The following is a 24,078-nucleotide window of genomic DNA, read 5'->3' on the forward strand; positions in this document are numbered from 1 at the left end:
AGTTTGTTCCCGTGCCTGCAGCCCGTCATGCGGCACTGAGGGGCTCCAGGGAGTTCCCCCACGCTCCTGGCTGCTACTGCAAGCAAGAAAGGTGAGTGTAAGCTACTGACCTGAGACAGGGCTTGCCTGGAGCCCCTAAAGTGCTCCCCAAGTGCCCCCAGGCTTCCAACTTCAGAGCTGTCAGATCTTTGTTCTCGCGCTGGTTTCGAGCACAAGCCCCAGGATGTGAAGAAAGATGTTGAACAACACAGTAGCACTGCAATTAGAGGGTGTGAGATGGTGCCCTAATTATTGAAAGTATTTTCTGGAAGTGCTGTGGTTTCTTGACACATTAGCCATTGGTTTTTTTTCCTTGTTACCAGTTTACTGCTTTTCTAACACGTGCTGTATCCCGGGCAAGTTCCTCCTCAGCCGGCTCGATGTTTTTTGGCAGGTCTTGGAACATTTTTGACAACACACGCCAGGACCCCACAGGACTAACAGCAGTTCTTCAGGCTACAGATCTGGTTGGAGTTTTGCATATGCTGTACTGTGTTCTTTTCCACGGGACAATTGCAGATCCAAACACAGCCAGTCCTAAAGACAGCTATGCCACCAACACAGTCCAGGTTGCCATTCAGAGTTTACGTTTCTTCAATAGCTTTGCTGTGCTTGACCTGCCTGCCTTCCAGGTAACACATGTTTTAAAACTTTTCTTAGTATGCAAATGTTAATTATTGACTATACCTCTGGACTGAGTTTTGTCTCTAAGATCTTAGTTACTGAAGGAACTTTCACAATTAAATGTTTAGGTTTTGTGCATAAAGTTTGTAACTGTTTTTATTTCCACCATATAACTGTGGATAACGAATTTAATCAAAAGCGAAAATTTAGAATACATGAAATGCTAAATCTAATCCATTACATCTTCTAGCTTCTTTTTACTTGCTTCTGCTGTACTGTGTTTTATATTTAATGAGTCCCAAAAATGTAAAAAGAAAATTTTTTATCAAAAGCACGAAATAAAAATTTTTCTACTGTGAAAAGATTGGCTTGTAGTATAACCACAATTTCCATTTTCCAGTGCTTTCAGTGGCCACCTGCTTTAAGATTGTGCAACTGAAACTGAAAATCATTTGATACCAATTTTTTTTATCCAAGCAAAATTTTATTGACCAAAATTGTAAGTTTAACTTTTTGTAATTTTAATTAGAGAAAAAAATGAAAAAAAAATACCTAGAAAGGTAAGTCTCTGCTTACCTTTGCCTGTGAACAGAGTTCAAGTGTAAAGGAATCATTTTGCTGTACAAAGAAAATACAAATACTGGTATATTTCTCAGATAAATTGGCAAAGTTGTATTGTTAATATAAAACACGTGTCAAAAAGCATTGCTTTGAAAACACATTTAGCAGCATCAATCTTATGCAATTCATCAGAACAGGTTTCTTTTAATATGTAGTTGGTATGTAAATTGTACCACGCACTCCATCTGAAATGCACTAAACTCAGAGCTTTGCACAAGTGAAGAATTTGATGTTAAGTCTCCTTCAGTTTGTGTTTCTTGCCTTTGGTTTTCAGTCCATTTAGTATCTTTAACAACAGCAACAAGCCATTTGTGCAGCAGTGTTCATTTGTATGGATGCAGCTGCAGGATCCAGTCCAGTCAGGGTTTCTTTATGGGGACATAACAGGATATTTATTGGAGTTTCATGTAAAACAGCCCTTACACACACTATTGACTCCAATTTCTTTCTGTAAATCAAGGGGTACCAAAGCAGTTCTCTCCTCCCCCTTGCTCAGTACCTCTTGGTTTGACACTGGCTGTTTATATGTTGCTGTAGGTATTACAGGTACGTGCCAGAGTCAGGTTTGAACTGGGACAGGTGCAGCTTCCAGGGGAGCTCCAGCAGATCCCGCTGGCTGAAGGGCTTCTCCCTGGTGGCCCAAGATTTTTAAATCCCGAGATTTAAAAATTATTTTTAAAACACCATCTTCTGCTTACACTGCCTGTGTTTATCCCTCTATCAGTGCCATAATATCTCAGCATTTATAATAAACCATTAGTTTGTTCTACATAAAATGCTGCATGAAGGGTGCAAACCCAACCAGTGTGAGATGTTTCCCTCAGCTCCCCGGCACAGGGCTCGCTCAGGAGGAACCCCTGAGCTTGGTCTGAGCTGTAGCATCGTGCTGTTTGTGAGGGACAGGCACACTGGTGCAGCCTCAGCAGCTCTCCCTTTCAATGCACTAATGTGATTTGTTCCTGTAATGTTAAAAATAACACACCTGAGGCAGCTGGCTGTCCATCCTGACCCTGTGGGCCAGAGCAGGCTGGCAGACAGCAGAGGGAAAAGCCCCGTTTGTGCACTGTCTGATTATTATCTCCAAGGAATAGTTTTATCACTTATTAGTGGGACTGTAGAATAGGGGGATTTGATTAACAGAAGAGGTCTGGTATTCTAGAGTTTGTATTAGCACAGATGGCTCCTGGGTATATATTTCATTTGATTTGACAATCTAAACAATTGAAAGATGGTAGTGAGAAACAACGCAGGGTCCTGAGCTGATATTAATTCTGGCTAAAAAGGAAGCATAGTTTCCTTGAAAAATTAGTTTAACTTTTATACACAAACTCAGGTGCCCTTTGACCTGTTGTTATCAGGGAAGGTTAAACCCAGAGTGCTGGGTCACAGCATGCGTGGCCAGCACTAATTAAATAAGGGTGGACCTGAGAACACGGCATTTACAGGATGTAAAGCAGTAAATGGTGGCTGTTTTGGGCATTAAATGTTGAAAATATACTGACTTACCAGAATGCTTGAGGTTCAAGGTGGAAGGTATCCACAGCTGAGTCTGGTTTAATTGTCAGGGATTCTACTTTTGCTGGGTAGATTTGGAGTTCGATAAGACTAAACTATGCTACAGCCTGGGATTTATGTACATGTACTTAGCACAGGCTACAAGGTAGAAAATGAAGAAAACTCTGAAATGAAAGAGATTTTCTCACAGGCTTGCACTGCTGTTTCATTAGAGTTAGGAGACTGTCATGCTCATTCCTTGTGCTTTAGTTTTCCCCTTTGACCCTGTGTCGCTCTGTCTGTTTGACATGTTTATTAAATAGAGGCTGTAGGCTGCGCAGATAAAATCTAATTCTGAATCTCCACGTTACAGCAATTTGCCTACATTTAAAAAACATCCCAAGAAGCTTTACAGCTGAGTGTTCTCTCCTTTTGGATGTTTCTAGGTTTTTTTAATGTTTGAAAATTCATTATTTGTTATTAATCATTGTATTCCATTCAGAACATGAGTTATTAAGAAGAAATGCATTTTGCTCTGTTGCAGAAATGAAGATGGTTTGGTTTCTTTTGCTTATTCCTACGAAATATTATTAACATTAAGTTTTCCTGGAACATGTAGTGTATATCAAATGGAACGGTCAGACTAAGGCTCCACTGAATGTCAACTAAGCAGAATCCAATTTTTCCAGTGTGCCTTGAAAATTTGAATTTATTCTTGCTTTTGTGGCTTTTAATGTTATCGTCCAGTTGTGAATGATAAGTGACTGGAAGTGAAGTGACTGGAAGAAGAGATTCTGTCCCCTGCAGCCATTGCAACAAAAAAGCATAGTCTGTACTGAGAAAACCCAGAAGGGTGCAGCTGATGTGTATACAATTCTAACAAGTTCTAGGACATACTGCTAGAGTGTAATCTGTGTTTCTTGGCCTTTTTTCCAGTCGATTGTGGGTGCTGAAGGACTGTCCCTGGCCTTCCGGCACATCATCAGCTCCCTGCTGTGGTACTGCTCCCAGCACACCTGTGAGGGGTTGCTGCACGAAGTCATTGTCTGTGTGGGCTATTTCACTGTAAACAACGCAGATAACCAGGTAAGGCAGATGGCAAATGGGATCAGAAGTTATCAGGGGCACATTTAGTCATGGTTCCCTCCAGAAAACTAATCTCCTCAGCATTGGTTTTGAAGCGCTCAGGATTCGTTTGAGCACGAAGTGTGTGATTGCAAAAGAGAAACTGAAGTTGTATCTTAAGACAAAGGCATTAATTTTATGTGGCCATAAGCAAAGTCCCTGTTCTTATGCAGACAAGGATGCTGACATTGCACTGATTTTGACTAGCCTTGCTCTGTGCCAAGGTATACTTAGAAACTGATATTCTTAGTTCCAAGTTAGCTTCATGTCAGCTTGATCAGATGGTTGTGGTACTCTTTTTAAAACCAACTAAGCTACTCTGCCATGAAGACTTGTCCTTGGATGCCAATGTAGCCATCTCCCTGTTTGCCTGTGTGCTTATTTAAGTTTAAACCATTCTTCTCCTTGAATCCTTTCAGTAGTAAACCAAAATACCCTGTCCAACAGACAGTGGGAGTTGCCCTTTAGCTTCCCTGACTGTGTCCACTTTTGCCAGTGGATTCTCTGACCACTCTTATTTGCTTATAAAATAATCCAGACACAAACCTCCAAAAAGATTTCAAATATTTTAGTCTTTAAAATGTCCAGGTTTCCTCAGCTTATATGTAACATCTCAGAATGTATTGGGCAGGGCAGAGGTTGGCATTGGCACTTTTGAGTATGTGAACCTGACTCTGAGTGTGTAGATACTGCATTGTGGTGCCCACATCTTGGGTATGGTTCAGTTGGATGCTGTATCTTGTGGAGTTACTCACGGTGTTCTCTCTCCATACTTTTACCACCTGCTTCCTGGTTTTGCTCAAATTTTGGGGTAGGGGTTCGGGATGAGGAGCTCAGTGCCCTCAGTTCAGCTGATGAGCAGAAGGAGTAAGTGGTAAAACTTTTCAGTGAAGGTTTAGAGAAAAGCTGCTCAATGTTCTTGACTATAGTTGAGAAACTTAGACTTAGAAATTCTCTATAGTTATTGACTATAATTGGAACACTGTCATATCTTAAAGCAGACAATGCTGTCACAAGTATTACATAATTCTGTAGTGATGTTTCTGTGGCTTTGGCCACAGCTGGAGGGAAGATCCTGTAACCTTCCTGCCCTGTGTGACCAAATCCCACTCAGGATCTGGAGCTGACTGGGGGCAGCACTTTAATATGACCATTTTTAAATCCATGTGATGTTGCTGCCATTTTGAGTCCCTGTGCTGCCTGACGGGTCGAGCTGGCACCCAGAAGGGCCAGCAAACTGTGTTGTCTTTTCTCTGCAGTTTAAAAATTTCTGTTCTGGCACACAAGTACCAACAGATGTGATTCATTGCGTGGAGGATTCGCCACTACAAACGTGCCAGGAACAGTGCAGAAGAGGGATTTCCTACCAGCAGCTCCAGCCTGCAGTGCCCGTCGCTGTCGGTGCCCCAGGGCGAAGGCCCGACCGTGGGGAGTGGGCACCGGGCCATGGCAGCAGCTGGCTGGGGCTGGGGGTTGCCATGGGCCATCCAGAGGCAGGACATGCTTCCCAGATGGGGATTTGGAAGGGTCTTGGAGCCTTCAGCATGTGCACTTGGGCTTGAGGTCATGTGCAATCACTAATCTGCCCCGTTTCAAGATTTAAAGGTGGTTTATGCAGCTCTGAGAATCAAGTTCGGGGCTTTGATTGAACAGCCGTAGTATGTCAGTCCTTTTCATACCCTAAAAGCTGTCTTTTAGGGTGGTTTGCTTTAGAGGTACTGTCTCAAGAGATACCATGATGTGCTTCACTTTTTTATGTTATTTCTGATATTCCTCATTAATAAGTCTTTGACTGAGGAAGTGGCATTTTGATTTGGCTTTTTTATTTAAAAAAAAAAATGTTTTTAAGAAACTGAAGCGTTCCTCATTCATGTACTTGCAAAATAGAGGGAAAGTTTTTTAGTGGAAGGAAGCAATTTTCCTATTACTACCAGGCAAAGCAGTAGGACTTGCTTACAGCCGTTATTTTCAGGTACTGTTGCTGTTGTGACTTCCACTAAAGACAGACTGCCTTTCATGCAAAGGGAAGTGCTTTCTATTCATTCAGTTATGGTTTAATTTTTTATTATGTTATGAGCTTCCAATTTTTTTTCTTTCGTCGTTATTATCCTACTAAAAATAAAAAATTGGTCTCACAGTGAAAGTTTTCAAATAGTAGGCTTGGACTCCTGGCAAGAACAGTGTAATAAAAATAGATACACTAGACTCGAGCTATGAAAACAAATTTCCATAAAGCCAGATAGTTCTGTTTATTTAGTATTTGAACCAACTTGAACTGAGTCAATAACTGACATATTTCAAAGCAGATTCATGTTCTTCTTGCAGTCAAATGTGCATTTGTTTGGAAATCTTTGTAGGTTAAAGTCTTTCCCTCTCTAAATTTGTATTCCTTATTACAAACAGAGGTGTGTTTTCAGTCCTTTCAACACTCCAAACAAAAAAGGTCAAACAGTTGTTTAGTTTTCAGTATCTCTTTTGTGATTCCTTTGTCTACCCACATCAATGGATAAATATCCAAAGCAACGTAGTGGAATAAAGCAAAAAAGGCATTAATTATTAAAAAAAAAAAAAGGCAGTTCCCCAGTTTGGAGAATAGATAGATTTCTAAAAAGGAAATTTTACAGCCTGTCAACCTCAACATTGACCTTCTGTAGTAGTACTGTGATTTAAGTAAGTGAACTATTACCACTGTGCAGTCAAAATCATAAAAGGGCAATTTCCTAAATATTTCACATTCATAGAACAAAATCTTCCGAGAGCATCGTGTGCCAGTCACTTAACGTAACATAGGTTTGTCTTCATTTATTGCACTGGCTGTAAGAGTCTTTATGTTTAGCTGAGTGGCAAATTGAAAAGGAGAGGGTTTTTTCTGTTGTATGGCTTTGAGATTCCCATTTCCCTGCAGTTTCCAGGAGCCCAGAATCCGAGGGGGCCTCCCGGAGAGTCCCTCACACGCACAGGGAGGCAGTGGCTGGGCTCCCACTTGGTGTTTTCACCACGGCTGGCTCTTGGTCCAGGCCCAATGATTCTGTTGAGGAGCAGTGAGGACAATGGATTCCTAAGGAACACATTCCTAAGTGTTTTGATAGTGCTTGCTCTGTTTATTTTAAAAAGACTGATTTTGCTGACTCTGCCCACATATAATATATTAGTAATATTCCTTTCCTTTTTTCCTATTTTGTTTTAACATTCATAAAGCTTTCCCAGGGCAGCTGCTGTCGCTGAAGAAATAAATCAGTTATGAAACTGAAAATTTCAAAACCCAGGGAGTGTTTCTTTAATATTTTAAATGGCCCAACGTCAGCAGTGCAGCCCGGGCTGCACTGTCTGTTTTGTATCGGCACGTGAACTTGTGTTTACTACAGAGCCAGACAGCCTGGGCTTCACAGAGGGTTCTGTAATTGTGCCACAGCTTTATTAGGCAGCTGCTCTGCATGAACTATGAGCAAGGAAAAGGGATTCTCTTTTTTTGGCCACCATTTAATCTACCACCATACGAAAACGGGTCCCATGGTACTAAGGATAGACACATAAAACTAAACTGCATAATAAAAATAATGTCCAATCTTTCAATAGCCAGCCGTGCTATATCAGACTGTAGAATTACAGTTTCTAATTAAAATGTTCTTGTTAATTAAAAATATCCTCCTATTTCATTACATTTTTATTCCCTTTCGTTGTTTGATTTAATTAGTATAATGAATATAATTACCCTGTGCTGTCAACTCACCTCATTTGCATATTATATTGGATAATTGAATGTGGCCCTGTAATTAAATTAACACGAATGACAGACGATTTGGCTTCTTTCACATTGCTGCATTGGGAATAGAAATCTTTCCATATTCATTGCAGTTAGGGGATATTTTTCATCTGAAAAGTCCTCACAAATCAGATCCTCAGACTGAGGATCTTGTCTGACAGGCTCCAGAAGAAGTTGCATTGCTCATTTGCATTGCTATCTCTTTATTTAAATAAAAATAGCTTTTGTTCTCCCAGGTTTTGGCACACAGTGTATTTAGAGTCCTTTAGGAGAATCCCACTAACTTTGGGGACTTGTAGGATATGGAACTGTATAATTCTAAAAGATACTATTAATAGATTGCAAAACCAGATCTCTTTGAAAGAGCTGTAGGAAAGTGTGTGCAGCTTTTCAAAACATAATTATGAAATTAAGGTTTGTAAATAGAAGTAAAAACTTTTCTCAGAAGTTTTTGGAAAAATTTGAAGACACACCACGTGTCTTTCAAAAAGGAATTTCATCCCCCAAAAGTTTGTCTTCCAGTTGCATAAGTCTCACTTATTTCTCTGTCCCTCCAAACCCTCTATCCCTGGACACTTCTGCTCACTAAGAATAGTATGTTATACTTATTATAAACTTATAAATAATTGAAATGCTAATATCTAATAATCCATGTGTTGAAAATAGAAACAAATGGCATTAGATTTAATAGTATCAATCACTTACTAGAAATTTCTCCTTGCTGTATAGATGTGGAAAACTTATTGCAAAATACGTTTCAGGCATCCCAGCTAGCTCCAGTTAAAGGAGCAAGGAACAGTAAGATTGCAGGATGTTTTCTAACAGGAATTTCTCCCATGTTAAATATATAAAACATCACACAGCACTATCACAGGTATAAATATAATGTTTAAAGAAACTAAAATATTTTATGGTAGGCACAGTTCCAAAAGGATCATGGAATTTATCACTCATTCCCAGCACACAAAGCATGGCAGTTATTCCCCAGGAAAGGCTTCATATCAAGATTGTCTTTTCCCTTTTTTATTAAATGATTGACTTATAGTTATATTTTCTTCCCTTTTTGTGTGTGGTAAGTCTTACTTGTGTCATAAAATGGCAGCACCCTTGTCCCCCAGTGTGTATCACACTCATATATATCTGTGTGACATTCATCCTGACTGTGGTTGGAAGCACTGTTGGGCTGTAAGGGACACTTACAGAGTGACTTTAGATTAGGAGTGACCTTTGGTAGGGAAATTATTTTGTGCTTTTGACAGAGTTAGTGCATATTGAGTTTCAGTATGTGGCCAGTTTCCTCTAGTGTTAGCGTGGAGGAAGAAAAATACTCCTAAATGGAAAAACTGTCAAAATCAGAAGTCGACAGGAAAACTTGGAAGTTATAAAAATATTACGTAGAGTTTCCATATGGGTTGTTTACTAAAGGCCATCATTAAAGTTTCATTATTTGTGTTGCTTTTGGGGCTATGGAGGGACTGGAACAGTTTTGATCTGGTAGGTGGAGTTTTTGAAAGCACAGCACAGGAGTGAAGATGCAGGAATTGGAAGTTACCTTGTAGTTAACATCCCTATCTGTAAGTAAATAGTATCCGAAATTACTTAATTCTGATTTTCTTAGTTTCTTCTCAAGAGGGATTTTTAGGAGTATTGATTTCATGTTGAGGTTGTGGGTTTATTTCTTTAAACCTTAGAAAAGCACAACCCTGACCTTTTAAAGCTTTATAGGTCCGCACAAAAAATACGCCCGGTAAATTTTGTGAAATAGCTGATTTTGGCAAGCGAGTGATTCATGTGAAGTTGTAGTCCTGACTCCCATTTAGAAGCACTTCAGCCTGTGAACAAAAATCCCCTAAGGATTAAACTCCCCACGTTAAAGCGGAGTACATTAAGCCAGCTCTGTAATGTGTGCTTTTGCTCCTCAGACCACATAAATTCACTTAAGTGAAGCAGTGTCTTCAGGAAGGATGGCATTCCTGTCTGGGCAGTCAGGGAAAAGCGGGGACGCCTCTTAGGTAATTTGTCAGACACCTTTGTTGTTTGAGCTTACTGATAAAGCTTTTCTTTTCTAAGAATGAACCATGACAAAGCAAAGCAAATACAGCCCAAGCATTTGGGGCTGCACATTTCGTGTGTCACATCTTAATTGCATTTCCAACGCTCCGAAATGCATCCCGGTTTAGTTTTTTTCTATTTTGCTTTTTGAGAGGATGTGGGGAAGGCAATTTAATATGAGCAAAGACTTAATGTGAAATCAAGTGCGTTTAGTTTCGGTTCATGGTGGGCTGGCTGACTCCTGTAGGGAGGGGAAGAGAGAGTGTGTAGGAATAAGTGTGAGAAATGAGCGCGTTTGGATTTATCGTATTGTCTTATTCTCAAACTGTAAACACAAAAGAATAAACTTATCTCCCGGTGTCATCAAAGCCAGTGCTTTCAACAACCTTAAAATACAGTCTGCTCAGAGAGGAAGAGAGAGAGCAGTCAGCTAATGCTGCCTCCACAGAGCCACGTTCTAATCTTACTCCTGGGTCGGGGCTAAAAGGAGTTTGGTGGCCTCAGCTTAATCCCCAGTGGAACTTTGTCCACACGAAAAAGCACCACACAGTTTGGTGTAACCCTGCTCAATAAGCAGTTTGTTCTGGGCTCAGACCTGGGCCTGGGCCGCTCCGGGTTTGGCCGGTGGCGCTCCGGTGGCGCGGATGGAGCCGGAGCTTGCGCAACGCCCGCCGTCCTTCTGCCCCCCTCCCACCCTGCGTGAGAATTACAGTTCACACAGAAATTTAAAACAAAGTCTAAAGCCTGCAAATATTTAATCGGGCCTTGTGAGCTATTGTCTGTCTCGCCTCATGTGTGAGGGAACTCCCTGTGCTCCTGCCATAAACTCTCAGTTTCCCAAGTCTCTGCCGACCGCGCTGCCTGTCCCCGGCGTGGCCGGCCCCATGCAGAGGGAACGCCGGCCTGCTCTGTGTTCACAGCGCTGGGCTCGGCCAGTTGACAGTTCTTCTGAGCACTTGGATGCTGCTCTGAGGGTGGGAGCCTGCAAGAGGCCCAGAGAAGTCTCCCGAAGCTGTTTTGTCCTGTTCAGCTCAAGTCACACTTGATGGAAGCGATACTGAAATGTAAAGAAAGAACAAAATGCATTAATTGAGTGCTGTGGAAAATTTTGCTCGTCTTCCTCTCCTCTTAGTAAAGGGTAAACTGTAGCCCATTTTTCATGGCAGGAAAGCACATTTTCTTGCTCTCTGTTTGAAGCTTTGTCTCAGCCAGCTCTGTAACATGTCCAATGGTTCAGTGTTTCACAGGCTTCTTAGCTGATGATTAGATACTTTGACAAACCCTTTAGATTTCTTGTGGAAGCCATAAGACAGAATGTGCTAGGAATACTAATTCTAAGGCTGTGTAGCTTACTTGTGAGCAGAGTTTTGGAGTGTGACAGAAAATGTTTGCTTTTGAAGAGAGAAAATGCTCTGAGACATACAAAAAGATTTTATGTGTTTTAGACTGTAATGTTTGAATTATTCACACCTTCTGGGGGTTTTGACCCAAACTAACTCTGTTACCAGGGATGCTGGCAGAAACCTTAGCCAATAGAATAGTCTCCTTAAACTTCTGTTGACTATGGTCCTGTTTCTTCTCTACCCTTTAAATCATCTTGTTTCAGATGGTGCCCAAAGCAGCAACTTAAATGTATAAGTGGTGTATCCTCAAAGCTGAAGATGTCATCTAAGTGTGAAGATGAAAAACAGTGCACTGAAAAACAGTGCAGGGCTGCAACGGGCTAATTGTAATCATTTCAGGGCTCAGAATAATACCTGAGGGTTTGAGATGTGTCACAATGTGGGGGTTTTTAATTTTATCTTACAGAATACGTGTACTTCTCATACATTTAATGTATAAAACTCTTTTCTGATTAAAAGTTATTAGGCCAACAAATATATAAATCTCCTTTTATGTTATTGTGGAAACAATGAAGTTTATAATTTTTTAGAAAGAAGTGATACCCTTAAGGTCCTTAAGTATATGATTAACACAAGAGCAACCTCACGTTTAAACATTTTTGTTAATATATCAAGTGCTAAAATGCTGTCACTTCTGAAGTTAGGCTTTTCCTTAATACCTTTTCTAGTTCAGATATTAGATTACTATTTTATCCTGTAGCCTGGGCATAGATTAAATTCACAAGTACCCTCAATGCATATTAGAATTGTTTCTATTTTCCTTTCATCACGTTGTAATGAAGTTTATCTTTTACAATATATGTTTAACATATATTTATTGATTAATTTAATCTAGACATACTTCACTTGTTATAACCCAGGTGACTTGTTAGTTGTCATTTTGGGTGACATTTTTTCGAGAGCTTTGTATAAAGAACTTCTTCTCCTGGATTTCCCACTAGCACCACTTCTGGTAAACATTTTTACATCTTCACTGCAATGCCGTGCTGGGAGTTGCCATTGTCCCATCCTAAATGTTCATACGTCTTAGGATGATTACACAAAAACTGCTGAGATAATTTTTTCCTGTTATGTATGCACAGAGCACCCCTGAATCTGCTTAAACCATAGAGCCCTGAAAGGACAACGCTTACAATGTGGTTTATAGGAAGACTAATGTTATTCCTGAACTCCCTTATCTTTCTCTCTGAAAGCTGACACGTGACGCTAAGAAAATAAACACCGGAATTTTTCAAATAGACAAAATTCTTATTTTTAAATTTGATTGTAGCATTCTGGAACTTTCTTTTTGCGTGGAAATGGTGCTCTGATTGCTGAGAAATGTTAGGAGGAATTTAGAGCATTCTTTGCTCACAGCTTTGCCAATAGTGGAGTTTGCAAAATGGAAAGAAAAGAGCTTGACCTTAAAACAGAAGAAGAGCCTAAGTGGTGACATATTCTGCTGATTAAATACTGGCAGTATGAGATCTGTTTATATAGAAGCAAAGAAATAATGCAGATCTAACTTTGAAGAGAAACTCTGGACTACTAATATAAAGACTTATTTCTTTTACAAAGTTATAAATAACCTGACATCAAACGAAAGGATTTAACTGTTTGATGGAATACTGTTGTTACAGGAATTAGATGCACAGTTCCTGTTCAATAAAGTTATTAGTTTTTAGTGCAAATTAGGGTTGACATTTATATAAATGATAAATACATGGAAAAGAAACATTAGTAGTTCCCATACCAACAGTACCACTTTAAGATCCAAATGTTTATAATGGCCACGTTGAAGTTTGGAACGGCAGGTCACCCGAGATAGCAGGGAAGGCAGGGAGTGCCCCTCAGAGAACCATTAGCTTTTTAGGCTGAGTTGTTCTAAGAAAATTGCGTCTGAACATGAACTACATTAGAGCAGGAGAGCACAGAAGGGCACATTTTAATGCTCCGTTTCATAAAAATAAAAGGAAATTCTATTGGGAAGGATGTTTTTCTGGAAAGTTAGTTCACCTCCCAGTGATAAGCACTCTATTTGTTGGTAAGTACCTGTGGAACACACCCTTTCATTTGCAGGTTTTTCTCCAAGAGCCAAAGAAGGTTTTGCTTCAGGAAGTTTTAAACTTCCCAAAGTTACAATTCAGCTCCATTTTCCTGTATCCACGTTAGTATAACTTTGTCTGAGTTTTCACTTAATAAAAGAGCTACAACTTCTAATACTCAGCTATAATGGCTAAAAACCATCAGCCTGACTGTAGAGAACCGAGACCACGGCGCTGTCGGGCGGGGTTGGTCCCGCAAGAACGGTGCACTGGGATGACTTGTAAGGTTTTGTTCAAATCTTGACATTTGGGGTTTTCGTGGCTACAGGTTTCAGTTCTCTCCTTGGCAATCTTTTTCCCTTCTCTGCTATCAATTTTCCCTTTCTTCTGTGGATGAAAAGAAACCGATGGGCTGCAGAAAGTCCCCGTCAGTCCCGTTATCTCCGTGCTGCAGCGGTGCCAAGCAGGAATCCCTGTGCTTGGATCTGGGGAGGCACTGCCAGGGGCTCAGCTGGCAGCTCAGAGCTGCTGGATGTTGTCTCTACCTTCTCATTTGGACACCCCCTGCCCTGCAGGTCTGATGGATGGTGGCTGTGCCATTGATGCCAGCCATATATTTGTTCCCAAAGTTTCTTCCCGAAGTGAAGCACTTCTCAGTTCTTTGTTTCGCCCTTGCACGGACAAAACGCTTGCTTTCTTTTCTTCCCAAGTGGAAAATTAATTAGCTGCTTCGAAAAATAATTCCAGTGGTTTTATTGTATATATTGACAGAAATAACTGACAAGAATGATGTCTTTACAGAGCTGCAGAAGTCCAAGTGAAATAAGTGAAACAAGAAAACCTAAATCCACCAGTAGAACTAGACTAAATATTGCTCTGAAAATCAGCACTTCCACTCTGCATTAATCCTGGACTAACCTTGCGTAGTACACAAGCAGTGAAAAAGTTTTTGGTCTGAGATTGAACCATTTATTTCGTTACTTGTAATAAAACATCTGACAGTATTTAACATACATGCATAGAGCCATGGGAAACCAATCTGGGACCATAATCTTCTTTAAATCTCTGGAAGGTTGTATGCAGAGTTTTAAATTCAATTATTTTGTCTTTTTTAAATGCTTTACGGTTATAAAATATGTGCATTTACAACTTGGAAGGAGAAACTTAGGTTGTCACCAAAAATGCTGCTCCGTAGTTAAAATAAATCTTCACAAGGCAATTTGATGGAACTGCTAGTTCTTGATAAATTAGTAGCATGCATCTACGTTACATGTCTAATTAGAACATATGAATGTATGAATGACATGACATGATTATATGAATTATCAATTTACTTCAATTTGATTGATATTTGCTCAGTATTTTACATAAAGTCATTCTCATTCTTCAGCTTTCTGGCTGACATTTTAGTTTTCTCAATGAAAATCCTGTTTATTACTTACAAGGTGATTATACACTCAGTTACCTGATTATGAAAATATAGTTTCAAAGACTAGAGGATTCTTATTTTAATTTTCTGTAAGATTTTACAGCTGATTTGACGTGTAACTGCAGAGACATTCTGTATCATCACTGTATCATTCAAAAGATCTGGATCCTATTAGTTATGAAGGTTTTATTACCCTCCTTTGACAAAAATACTTACTTATGCATTTTAAAGTAATTGTAGTTTTCATTGATGATAAAAGGAAAACAGAGACAGATAAAGTGAAATATAAATACATGTATATACAGTATGTAAATAGAAATAGGAGGTGTTCTCCAAAACATCTTTCCCTTGCTAGATCTCAGGAGAAGGTTGTCCCAGTGCCTGCCAGTGGTTACCTCCTTGCCCTGGCAAACAAGGAAAGGAGCTGCATTTCTATGATTCTCATTCTTTAAGGAGCATCAGAACGTTATTTTGGGGCATCACTGAAAAATGAAATGAGCTGCAACGTTCCCCTTTGCTCCCCAGAGGAAAATCACACCCAAGTGTTTTGGGTTCCTATGGTCTATTAGTTCCCTAGCAAAGGCCTTCAGGCCTGGGAAGTTCTCCTTTGTAAGGTGCCAGGAAGCAATGGCAGGAGAGGAGGGCTGCTGGAACTGTCCTGGTGGGAATAGGATGAAGAACTGAAAATCCAGGATGGAATATCCTTCCAGCAGTCGCCTCAGGTCTGCAGCCAGATACCCTCCCTAAGTGACAGGGGAAGCCTTATCTCCCAGCAGAATGATGAGTTCCCCTCACAACTTTATTACTGTTCCATACCACAAGGAGCTTTTAATTTTTTGATTGATTGTCCTTTCTTATTGCTCAAGTGCTGTGTGGCATATTGCTGGCTTTTGTCATTGGGGTCTGTTTTGAAAGACTGACTTTTATACTGCTTCAGGCTTTCACAGCGAGAGGAATTGCAGCAAATGGCCAAGCAATACACTATATAGTGAATATTGGCCCTAGTAAATGTGAGGAAAACATAGATTCCATCTAGAGAGTTCAGAAATCATGAATCATACTTTCCTAAGTGATAAACTTCCAGAAATACCAGTACGGTGGATCGGGATAATTATTGCACTGGTGAGAGCAGAGTGCACTTCCCAAAGAGTCACACGGGAGCATGGATTGCTGGTAGGGCAGTGGAGAGAGCCTGACCTGCTGGCTATTGGAGATTAGGCAAATTAGCAGGACCTGCAGAAGGCTATAAACTGGTGGGAGTGACAGAAGATAACTGATAGGCAACCTTGGAAGGTGTTGCTCAGTGAAAAGTTCCCACAGGTCATCCCATCAGTCACCGTGCCGGGCAGGCGGCTGCAGAGGCAGCAGGCACAGCGTGCAGGGTATGGGAGACCTGGGAATTCAGACAGGCACCAAGCAGGGGAGGTTCTAGACTTAAAGGTGAGGATTTGAGATACTCTTGTCCTTGCCTCTCCCTCTCAGCAGCCTGTTCCATTGAAAGCAGACAGGCCTTTGGCCAGTGCTTTCTGGTGTGCTAACCCTGAATCCTCACCGTGCTCTGGAACAGGGGCTCCACCTCCAGAATGATTTGGATTTGAGTTTGGCTGGTAGCACAAAGGAAAACTTCATTAATTCATCATGAAGTAGCATTGCAGAAATGTATTTGCTGTGTCTCTTACCTGTGCATAGCTTGGGTCTTCAGAGAGCTGTTCTAACATTTAGAACATGTCGAGCCATAAATAAGCTAAGCTAAGATGGAATTTATTCCAGCTAAGCACGGGCAAAACCAATAAGGTTGTATAAATATCTGAAAATTTTGAGAGTAAGCAACATTTTTAAAGGAAACATAGCAAACATGAATGTGAGTTGCCTGCTCCGGATTAAAAAAAAAAATAGCTTGGACTAATTTAATAGATCTCAATTCAGAAAAAAGAAAACCACAAGCAAATATTAATGGAACATGGGCACATAGCTGAAGTTAAGCAGGTGCTTAAATGCTTGGCTGTACAGAAGTGCAGTGATTTAATTAGGATCTTGTTACATTTGACAGGCATATCTGACTTTCAGGCTAGAGAGTGAGCAACAAGAAAAGCTAATTCTAGATAAATGTGTCTGGATCCCAGTATGTGGCAGGAGGAGAGGCAAGCTGGATTTCAGTAAGGACTTTGTATCTTGTATTAGAGCATTTTGTAAGATGAGTATTCCATATCCCAGGCCTGCAAAACTCCCTGGGATCATTAAACCAAGACATTGGGGGGGGGGGAAAAAAAAGTCAAGAAAGAGAAGTACAAGGTTTTCGTTTTCTTTGTTGTTCATCTGCTCAGTCGAGCCCTGGGCTTCACTTTCTCCACCCATTGACAGTGAAACAAGGAATATGTGCTCGGCTACAGGTTTATTTGGTTGGGTTTTTTTCCAGTAAGAGGTGACTCATGTTTTTTTCCTTCAGAGTACATTATATAGCGTATCAGGTTTAGTAGCTGCATTAGTACAATGAGCTGAAATCATTAAATTGATTCCACATGTGATAAATACCAGATTAAAACATCAGCAACCCTTGTATATACCTTCCTATCCTTAATGTTGATAACATCACAGCGGGAAAACTGTTGAAAAGCAAAAGATAATGAAATAATAATTCCATGAAAGCTATTTGGGTATCTGCACTGTTGGTTTGGCAAGACTTCACTAACTACCCATGGCATTTTTAGGACAGGTAAAGGAAGTGAACTGTGAAATGAAAAATGAAAACTCCCAAAAAATTCTTCGCCTCTGCCTGTTCGTCGAGGGTATGGTGGCCATTAAACAGAAATCAAGAGTTCTGCTGTTCTGTCCTGGATCAAAAATACCAATTGTAGTTACTTTAGTACAGTTATGGTTGATTTTAGGTACTTTTCTGATTGCAGAATTTACCGTGGAAAAATAGATTTGTGTAATAAGCACTCTGGTTAATTTAAAGTTTCAGCAGTACTGCCAGACTTGAAGGGCACCTCTCGCTTACAGGGTGGGAGCCAATAGCAAAGCTGAGAATCATCAGCAATATTTTCCTCAAAACAGTGTCTGAATGTGTGCTTAATTGTCTCTTATTTGCCTGTCTTTTAAAAATTCCTTCTGTCTTTAAGGGCATTAAGACGTTTCTACCAGTCCTTTGAAAGGTTTTCAATGTCTTTTTCACTGGTGAACTGAAAAAAATGCAAACTATTACTTTGTTGATCTTGTTTTTAAACTGAACTGCATTATCAACTTAGTGTGTGCTCTGAAGGTATTGTTAAAAGTGCTTTGAAAACTTGTAAATCCCTATAATTTATGTTCCTGTGGCCTCAACTGCTTCTTTCTGTCCTTCTGGTTTTAATTTGAATGCAGTCTTGTCTGGGTGTGTACCTGTAAAATTGTGTTTTTCCAAGTACAATTTACAGTCATGACCCTCAGTTTTACAGTGTTCCGACCTTATAGGAGCTTCCTCCTATGCCAAAAAGCCAACTTTGGGTCACACAGCTCTTTCATATTGTAATTGTCTAATCAAGGTTACTTGGAACAGATCCGATTTGGGCATTTTTTAGTTTATCACAAAGACTTTATATGAATATCAAGTAAATTGGAAAGGTTCCTGTGCAGGAGACCAGTGATAGCATTGCCTTATTTCTTCAGATGTACACAGTTGTAAACTTAGCCTGCTTCATGACAACAGTCCCATTTATCTAAACAATTCTCCTTTTAGAGCCAATGGCACTGATAGAAACCGAGATAAGAAATACAGATGGGAGGATCTCTGAGTCTCTCCTTACTGAAACTCCTCGCTGTGCAGCTCACAATCACCTTTTCTTTTTGGTGCCTGAGAATGCGTGGCAGACATCTCCCCTGAAACAGAGTCCCCCCTGGTTGCCAGCAGGCACTCTAGGAAAGGACGAGGCTTGGGAGGGAGAGTTTTGAAAATCCTGGTGATTTCTTTCTGGATTTTCCCCCCACCCCGTGCTTACTGTGTTTAAATGGCAGGCATTGGGGTTTTGTGTTTCGTAGCTCTAACTCAGAATAGTCCCTGTGCTATAGTTCTTTGCCTTTTGAATTAAGGTATTACATTATCTATTTTATTGTAATCTGCAGATTAATCCCCGTCCCGCTTACTGTCTTTTTGGGTGATACAGGAAAAAAGTTTCAGAGCTCAATATTCTTTATGTTCTTCTGCAATAAAAATAATGCTTACACACTGAAACAGAAGTTATTTGAAGTCAATGTTTTAAGCTTTATTTTTAGTACTTGCTCTCAGCCATGCTCATTTTTTTAGCATGACTTCAGCACCCTTGGTGGTTAACAGGAAGAGCAGAAGAGATAGATCATGTGGTTTAATTTTGTTATGTTTGTATTTTCAGATCATTGTACAATCTGGCCGTCACCCCACGGTGCTGCAAAAACTATGCCAGTTGCCTTTCCAGTATTTCAGCGATCCTCGTTTAATCAAAGTGCTCTTCCCCTCGCTGATAGCTGCTTGTTACAACAACCCTCAGAACAAGATCATCCTGGAGCAGGAGATGAGCTGTGTTTTACTCGCCACCTTCATCCAGGTATCGCAGCCGTGCGGGGTCACTGCGGCCGCTTCTCGCGCCTTTGCCCCGAGTGTGGGAATCCTTTGACTTAAGTAAAACAAGTAAACACCACTGAAGTACTTTGAGATTCTCTGCAGCTCTTCTCAAACCACAGATTACGCCTGTACTTGAGGCATCTTATAACTCCAAAAGGTTACCGAGTGGTTCAGGTTCTCACTGGCCACTCGGGATCCTGTTTTCATTACAGCTCCTGGATGCACTGGGAAGGTTTGATGTAGGTCCTGCTATTACAAGACAATCCTTAAAATATTTATTTTTTTGAATTCCTGCACGTATAGCATATCTGAAATCGCTACATTCATGTGTTTACATGCAAATGTACAGTTGTATACTGTGTACCATAGATTTACAGAGAGCTGAATAAGTGTATATATTTTATGCAGAAAATACACAGAACATATGTTACCAGTCTAATCTTGCCATCTTTATTTTTGACAGTAAGCCACCGAGGTCATTACGAATACTGTTTTAAATAAGGATTTGCAGTATTTTTCTTCCCTTTGTCTGAATTTATGTGCTGGTTTTTCTATCAGATTTTTTGGATCCCTCATGTTTTCCATACATTGACTGTTTCCAATTAATAAATGCAGTTTTCATAAACACTCCACTATTAAAAATAATATGCTTTTATGAGTCTAGTAACTCTGTATCAGTCACCTGAAAGGTACTGTTGTTGATACAGAAATGTTAGTCAAGCTCTTTTCCCTAATGCTTTACAGCTACTCCAAGGATACTCCAAGGATAGGCTACATGCATTCGAGAGAGAAGGCACAAGAACTAAATATTTACTGAAAGTTTGCATAACTTCTGAGTGCAACTACTTTTTATCCTTTTAATACTAAAATAATTGCATAGCATTTTTTTAAAAAGTTTGGAACTTAGTATTAAAAGAATTTGCTAAGTAGTCATAGTGAAACTACAGATTTCAGTGTAGAGGTTGCAGTGGCAAAAAAATAATTTAAGCATTATGAGGAAATGCAGCAAGTTCAGGTTTTTTTCAGCCAAAAAACATGAGAGTGGAGGAGAGTATTCTCTGTAGGAATAATTAAGATTCTTTAGCTTGATTTCTGTGCTATAAGAGTTGGAATGGCATTAAAATCCCCAGTAGCTACAGTAAAGTGTAAGTATATCTACAAGGGACATTAGTTTCCAGTTAGAGGTATATCTCAGATGTTAAGCCCACATACTGTTCTTGCAGGCTTTTAAAAAAGGTGTTATATTAAAATATGGAAGAGTTGTGTGTGCTGTAAAGAGTGCTGTCTTTGCTGACTTCACTGGAACTTCAGTTTTTTGCCCGTGCTAAAATCTAATCCCAAATGTTGCTCATGCGTACGCAGAGAGCAATTCTGGAAGGATCCAAGGAATGCTCAGATCCCGCACACGCAGAAGAGACTTCCCTCTCTGCTTTTATTTCAGCTCGCTGCTGTTTGTCAAGCAAATCTCTCATTTGCTTCGGTGGAAGGTTTGGGAAAGACTGTAAAATGTTTCCCCGTGACTAGAAAATGAGATTCTTCCTGTGCCAGGGAGCACTCAAAGAAGTCCCGTTTGCGTAGAAGTTTGGTGGTGTGTACGAATATAACACTTAAATACAGTGTGTTAAATGTGTGCAGCGAAAATCAAAGGCAGAGGGTTGCTGGATTTTACAAACGACCTCCTTACCAACAGATTTATTTCCATCAGCTGAAGTTTGCATCAGCCCGTTTATTTTTGTTACCTCTGCTTTTAGATGCGCAGAAATAATTAAAAAACATTTAGGAGTATCCACGATTTGCTAAATTGTATCTCTTATCAGATAATACCTTCTTCAGTGTTCTGCTGGGTGGATGCTCCAACAACAGACAGGATCTGTGGTGGGGCAGCCGACGTGTTCCCAGCGAGGTCGGTGTCCTTGCTGACTGCGAGGATGCAGCAGGGAATCCACACACGGCTCTGGGTGCTCATCCTGGCTGCCCCACAGCTGGGGCTGGGGTTACCCCTGCTGGGGAGGAACTCCACACACTCCCAAGAGATCAGGGCCTCGGGCTCCCAGGTCACTGGGAAGCACAGCCATTGAAACGGGAATCATTCATGAGTTTTGTAAGAGTGTATTTGGAGTCAGGAGCAAAGATCTGAAACACCATTTCTTTTACAGAGACATAGCTATGGTAAATAAAAATCCCAATAATAACTATTTCCTAAGAAGATATTAAAGCCTTGGGTTCTTTGTTGTGTACTAAAAATATTTTTTTTTCAAAACAAGTATAAATAAAGGAATAAAAATCTACTATATATATTATAGAATTTAAATGCTGGCAGTATTCTGTTGTTATATGTAGCAAACAAACCAGAGTTTGTTAATTTACAGTTTTCATAAAGTATTAATATTTTTGAGTGACTGTGAAGACTTAAAAATGTTGTTTTAATTTCTCGGGTGTAAGATCTGAAAACCTGATGCCTTTTTTTTTTTTCCCCCGTAGGATTTTGCACAGAGCTCAGGCCAAATGGATAATCAGTTATCTCAGCAGAGGGGTACGTTCAATGCAGTGTAACAGAGTAGCAGTCGGTTAACAAAATGTGTACATATTATATTTCACTGTGATTTAAATTTTTTGAGTCTGCATCATGATAAAAGAAATACAGTAACTTGCAGCATGATTTTACAGCTTGGAGAGAGGCTCCCTCACATCCTGACGTGTCTTCCAGTCCTCTGCTCGTCGTATCAGGGATTCAGACTGTTAATCTTTATTAAATGCTGTGTGGTATCATGTCTTAAAATGTGATACTGTACCTGCACATATTTAATTAGCTGTCACAAAGGCTGCCTTCAAAAGTTTTAGGTTGCAGAAGCCATGCAGCAATGCCAATACACCTGGGGAGCCAAAAATCTGTGAAATACTGTCTTGTAATCGTTATTTGACGTTCATCGGTTTGCAGAAGAGGTGTGATTTTTTTTTCCCTCCGTTATTAAGGTATTATTTAAAATGCATTTAACCTCTTTAGGCTAAATTTGAAATATTCTCAGCTGAGATGGCTGTTACTTGCTAAACACATCTAAAATTCAAGTGCTGATGGGCATCTGTTCTTGAGTTAGCTGTATTTTGCATAAAGAACATCGCTCGGACATCCATTTCTCCCTCATAGCAAACAAAAATCCACCACCATTTTGCCCAACATTTGGCAAGAGATGAGCAGTTCTAGGTCTAAAACATAAGCTTTGTGTTTAAAAATAAAATATAACACATGAAATTAATGTAACTTTATGGAGATTTTTACTGTCAACATTATACCTCTCAGTCTGAAGCAGCCTTGTGCAGTGTCTGCAGCACAAACTCTCCAGGTTTGTGTTTGCATGAGAAACTGCTCAAGAAACATCTAAAACCCAAATGGAAAACTGCTTTTTATTTTCACTATTCAAACTGGATGAACTTTTAAAGAAAGATGACTATGTGGTGACATGTGAGTGTGGTTTCTAAACATTCCCCAGTTGCAAAAAAGTTGTCTCAGTAATAGTATAAGCAGGATTATTTTTGTCCATTATATCACTTGAATGTGAAGGATGGTGTCCCCAAAACACAAATGGGAATAGTAGCACTGATGGGAATACAACCTGAAAGCACAAACTTCATTGTTGGGTGCTGTGTGGAGGGTCGGACCCTCAAACGTGTGCCCACCTGTGCAGTCCTGTTCACTCGTAGGAGTGAAAGCTGCATTTGTGCTTGTGCTGTGAGCTCTGGGAGTCAGGGAGCACAACTCCTCCACAGCCCTCCGTGGAAAAAAAGCTGCTGAGCAGAAAACACCGTTGAGGCTGCCCAGAGCTGAACGAGGCTGAGCTGGTCCCTGGTGGGTCCAAGAACATAAAGTGTGTAAAGCTGTATAATGTTCCACTGCGCAAAGCAGAGCCTGATCCAAAAGCTTACAAATGGAAGCCTTTGCTCACCAGAGCCTCTGCCCCCATTCTTAAAGCCAGCCCTCGGTGTCCCAAGCTCCACACAAGTGTCACCCCGTGGGCTGAGAAGATTTTGGGAGGGGGAGGGGATTAAAAGTATCTCAAATTGGCTGCAAGTTCGTTATTCTTGTTTTATTGCCATCTTATCTTGAGAGGGAATAACTTGGTAATTTTATGTTCTGTCTTCAACAGAAAAATTTTTCAGTTCTCAAGATTATCTTGAGCTGTTCAACAGATTCCCGCGGCAGTCCTGGGAAGAAGCTCGACAGTTCTTCTTGAAAAAATAAGTGTCATATTTGGTTTTTGAATCTCTAACATCGTCACACTGACCAGGTCCTGCTGACTACCTTCTTTAAAAGGCTGTTCTGAAACGGTTTTGATACTCTATAAATACTTACTCTGTAGATATATAATTTGCACTATTTATATCATAACTACTGTAGATACTTCCAAGTTCTGTTTTGTAATTTTGATAATTTGAGTTTATTTCGTTCATGTATCCGATGTCATGATTTGGGTGTTTTCTACCCTGTGATGTGGTGGGACTTGCACTGCAGAACTGCTGAAATAAGGTTGCAAATAGAGAAAATATGTTCTATATATCTTGTAATAAAATAACTTATTCTGTCTGGTGTGACTTCTGTGTTACAAATGTTGGTGTGTTTGAATTACTATAAGCAACACAGGGCTCGGAGATAGGAAAGAAAAAGCTCCTTAAGCTGTCTTTCTCTTTAATCAAAAGTCAATCAGAATCTAATCAAAAGAATTCGTTAGATTTGGCTCTGCGGAAAGTTTGCTTATAATTTTCTGGTAATTTGGGATAAGTCACGTAATACGGATTTTTTAAACCACGTGCGTTTTTAACGTTTCGGTAAGACTTTAATAACGCTGGTTTAACCTAGGGATGTTCTGTGAGCGGGGAAGGTTCCGCGGAGCAAAACCCAGCGGCGCACCGGGGCCGGGCGGGATTCGCTTCCGCGG

The 24,078-nt window shown here is 40.2% G+C and overlaps 1 protein-coding gene across 5 annotated transcripts in view; it reads left to right on the forward strand.

Annotated features, from left to right (window-relative positions):
• Positions 1-23,740, forward strand: part of SCAPER (S-phase cyclin A associated protein in the ER) — a 141,542-nt gene extending 117,802 nt beyond the window's left edge. For 4 of the 5 annotated variants that reach the window (XM_018081506.2, XM_018081504.3, XM_018081505.2 and 1 more), the window contains 5 exons: positions 434-671; positions 3,715-3,864; positions 18,939-19,130; positions 21,629-21,680; positions 23,290-23,740. In XM_018081506.2, the coding sequence (XP_017936995.1) occupies positions 434-671; positions 3,715-3,864; positions 18,939-19,130; positions 21,629-21,680; positions 23,290-23,384 (727 nt within the window). In that variant the 3' untranslated portion in view covers positions 23,385-23,740. Of the gene's footprint in view, positions 1-433; positions 672-3,714; positions 3,865-18,938; positions 19,131-21,628; positions 21,681-23,289 lie in introns of those variants that run through there. The other variant, XR_001921809.3, reaches the window with a different exon arrangement.
• Positions 23,741-24,078: the final 338 nt, after the last annotated feature.

The sequence above is a fragment of the Manacus vitellinus genome, unplaced genomic scaffold (assembly GCF_001715985.3).
Source record: "Manacus vitellinus isolate BGI_N305 unplaced genomic scaffold, ASM171598v3 scaffold_53_pilon, whole genome shotgun sequence".
Classification (NCBI taxonomy): Eukaryota; Metazoa; Chordata; class Aves; order Passeriformes; family Pipridae; genus Manacus; species Manacus vitellinus.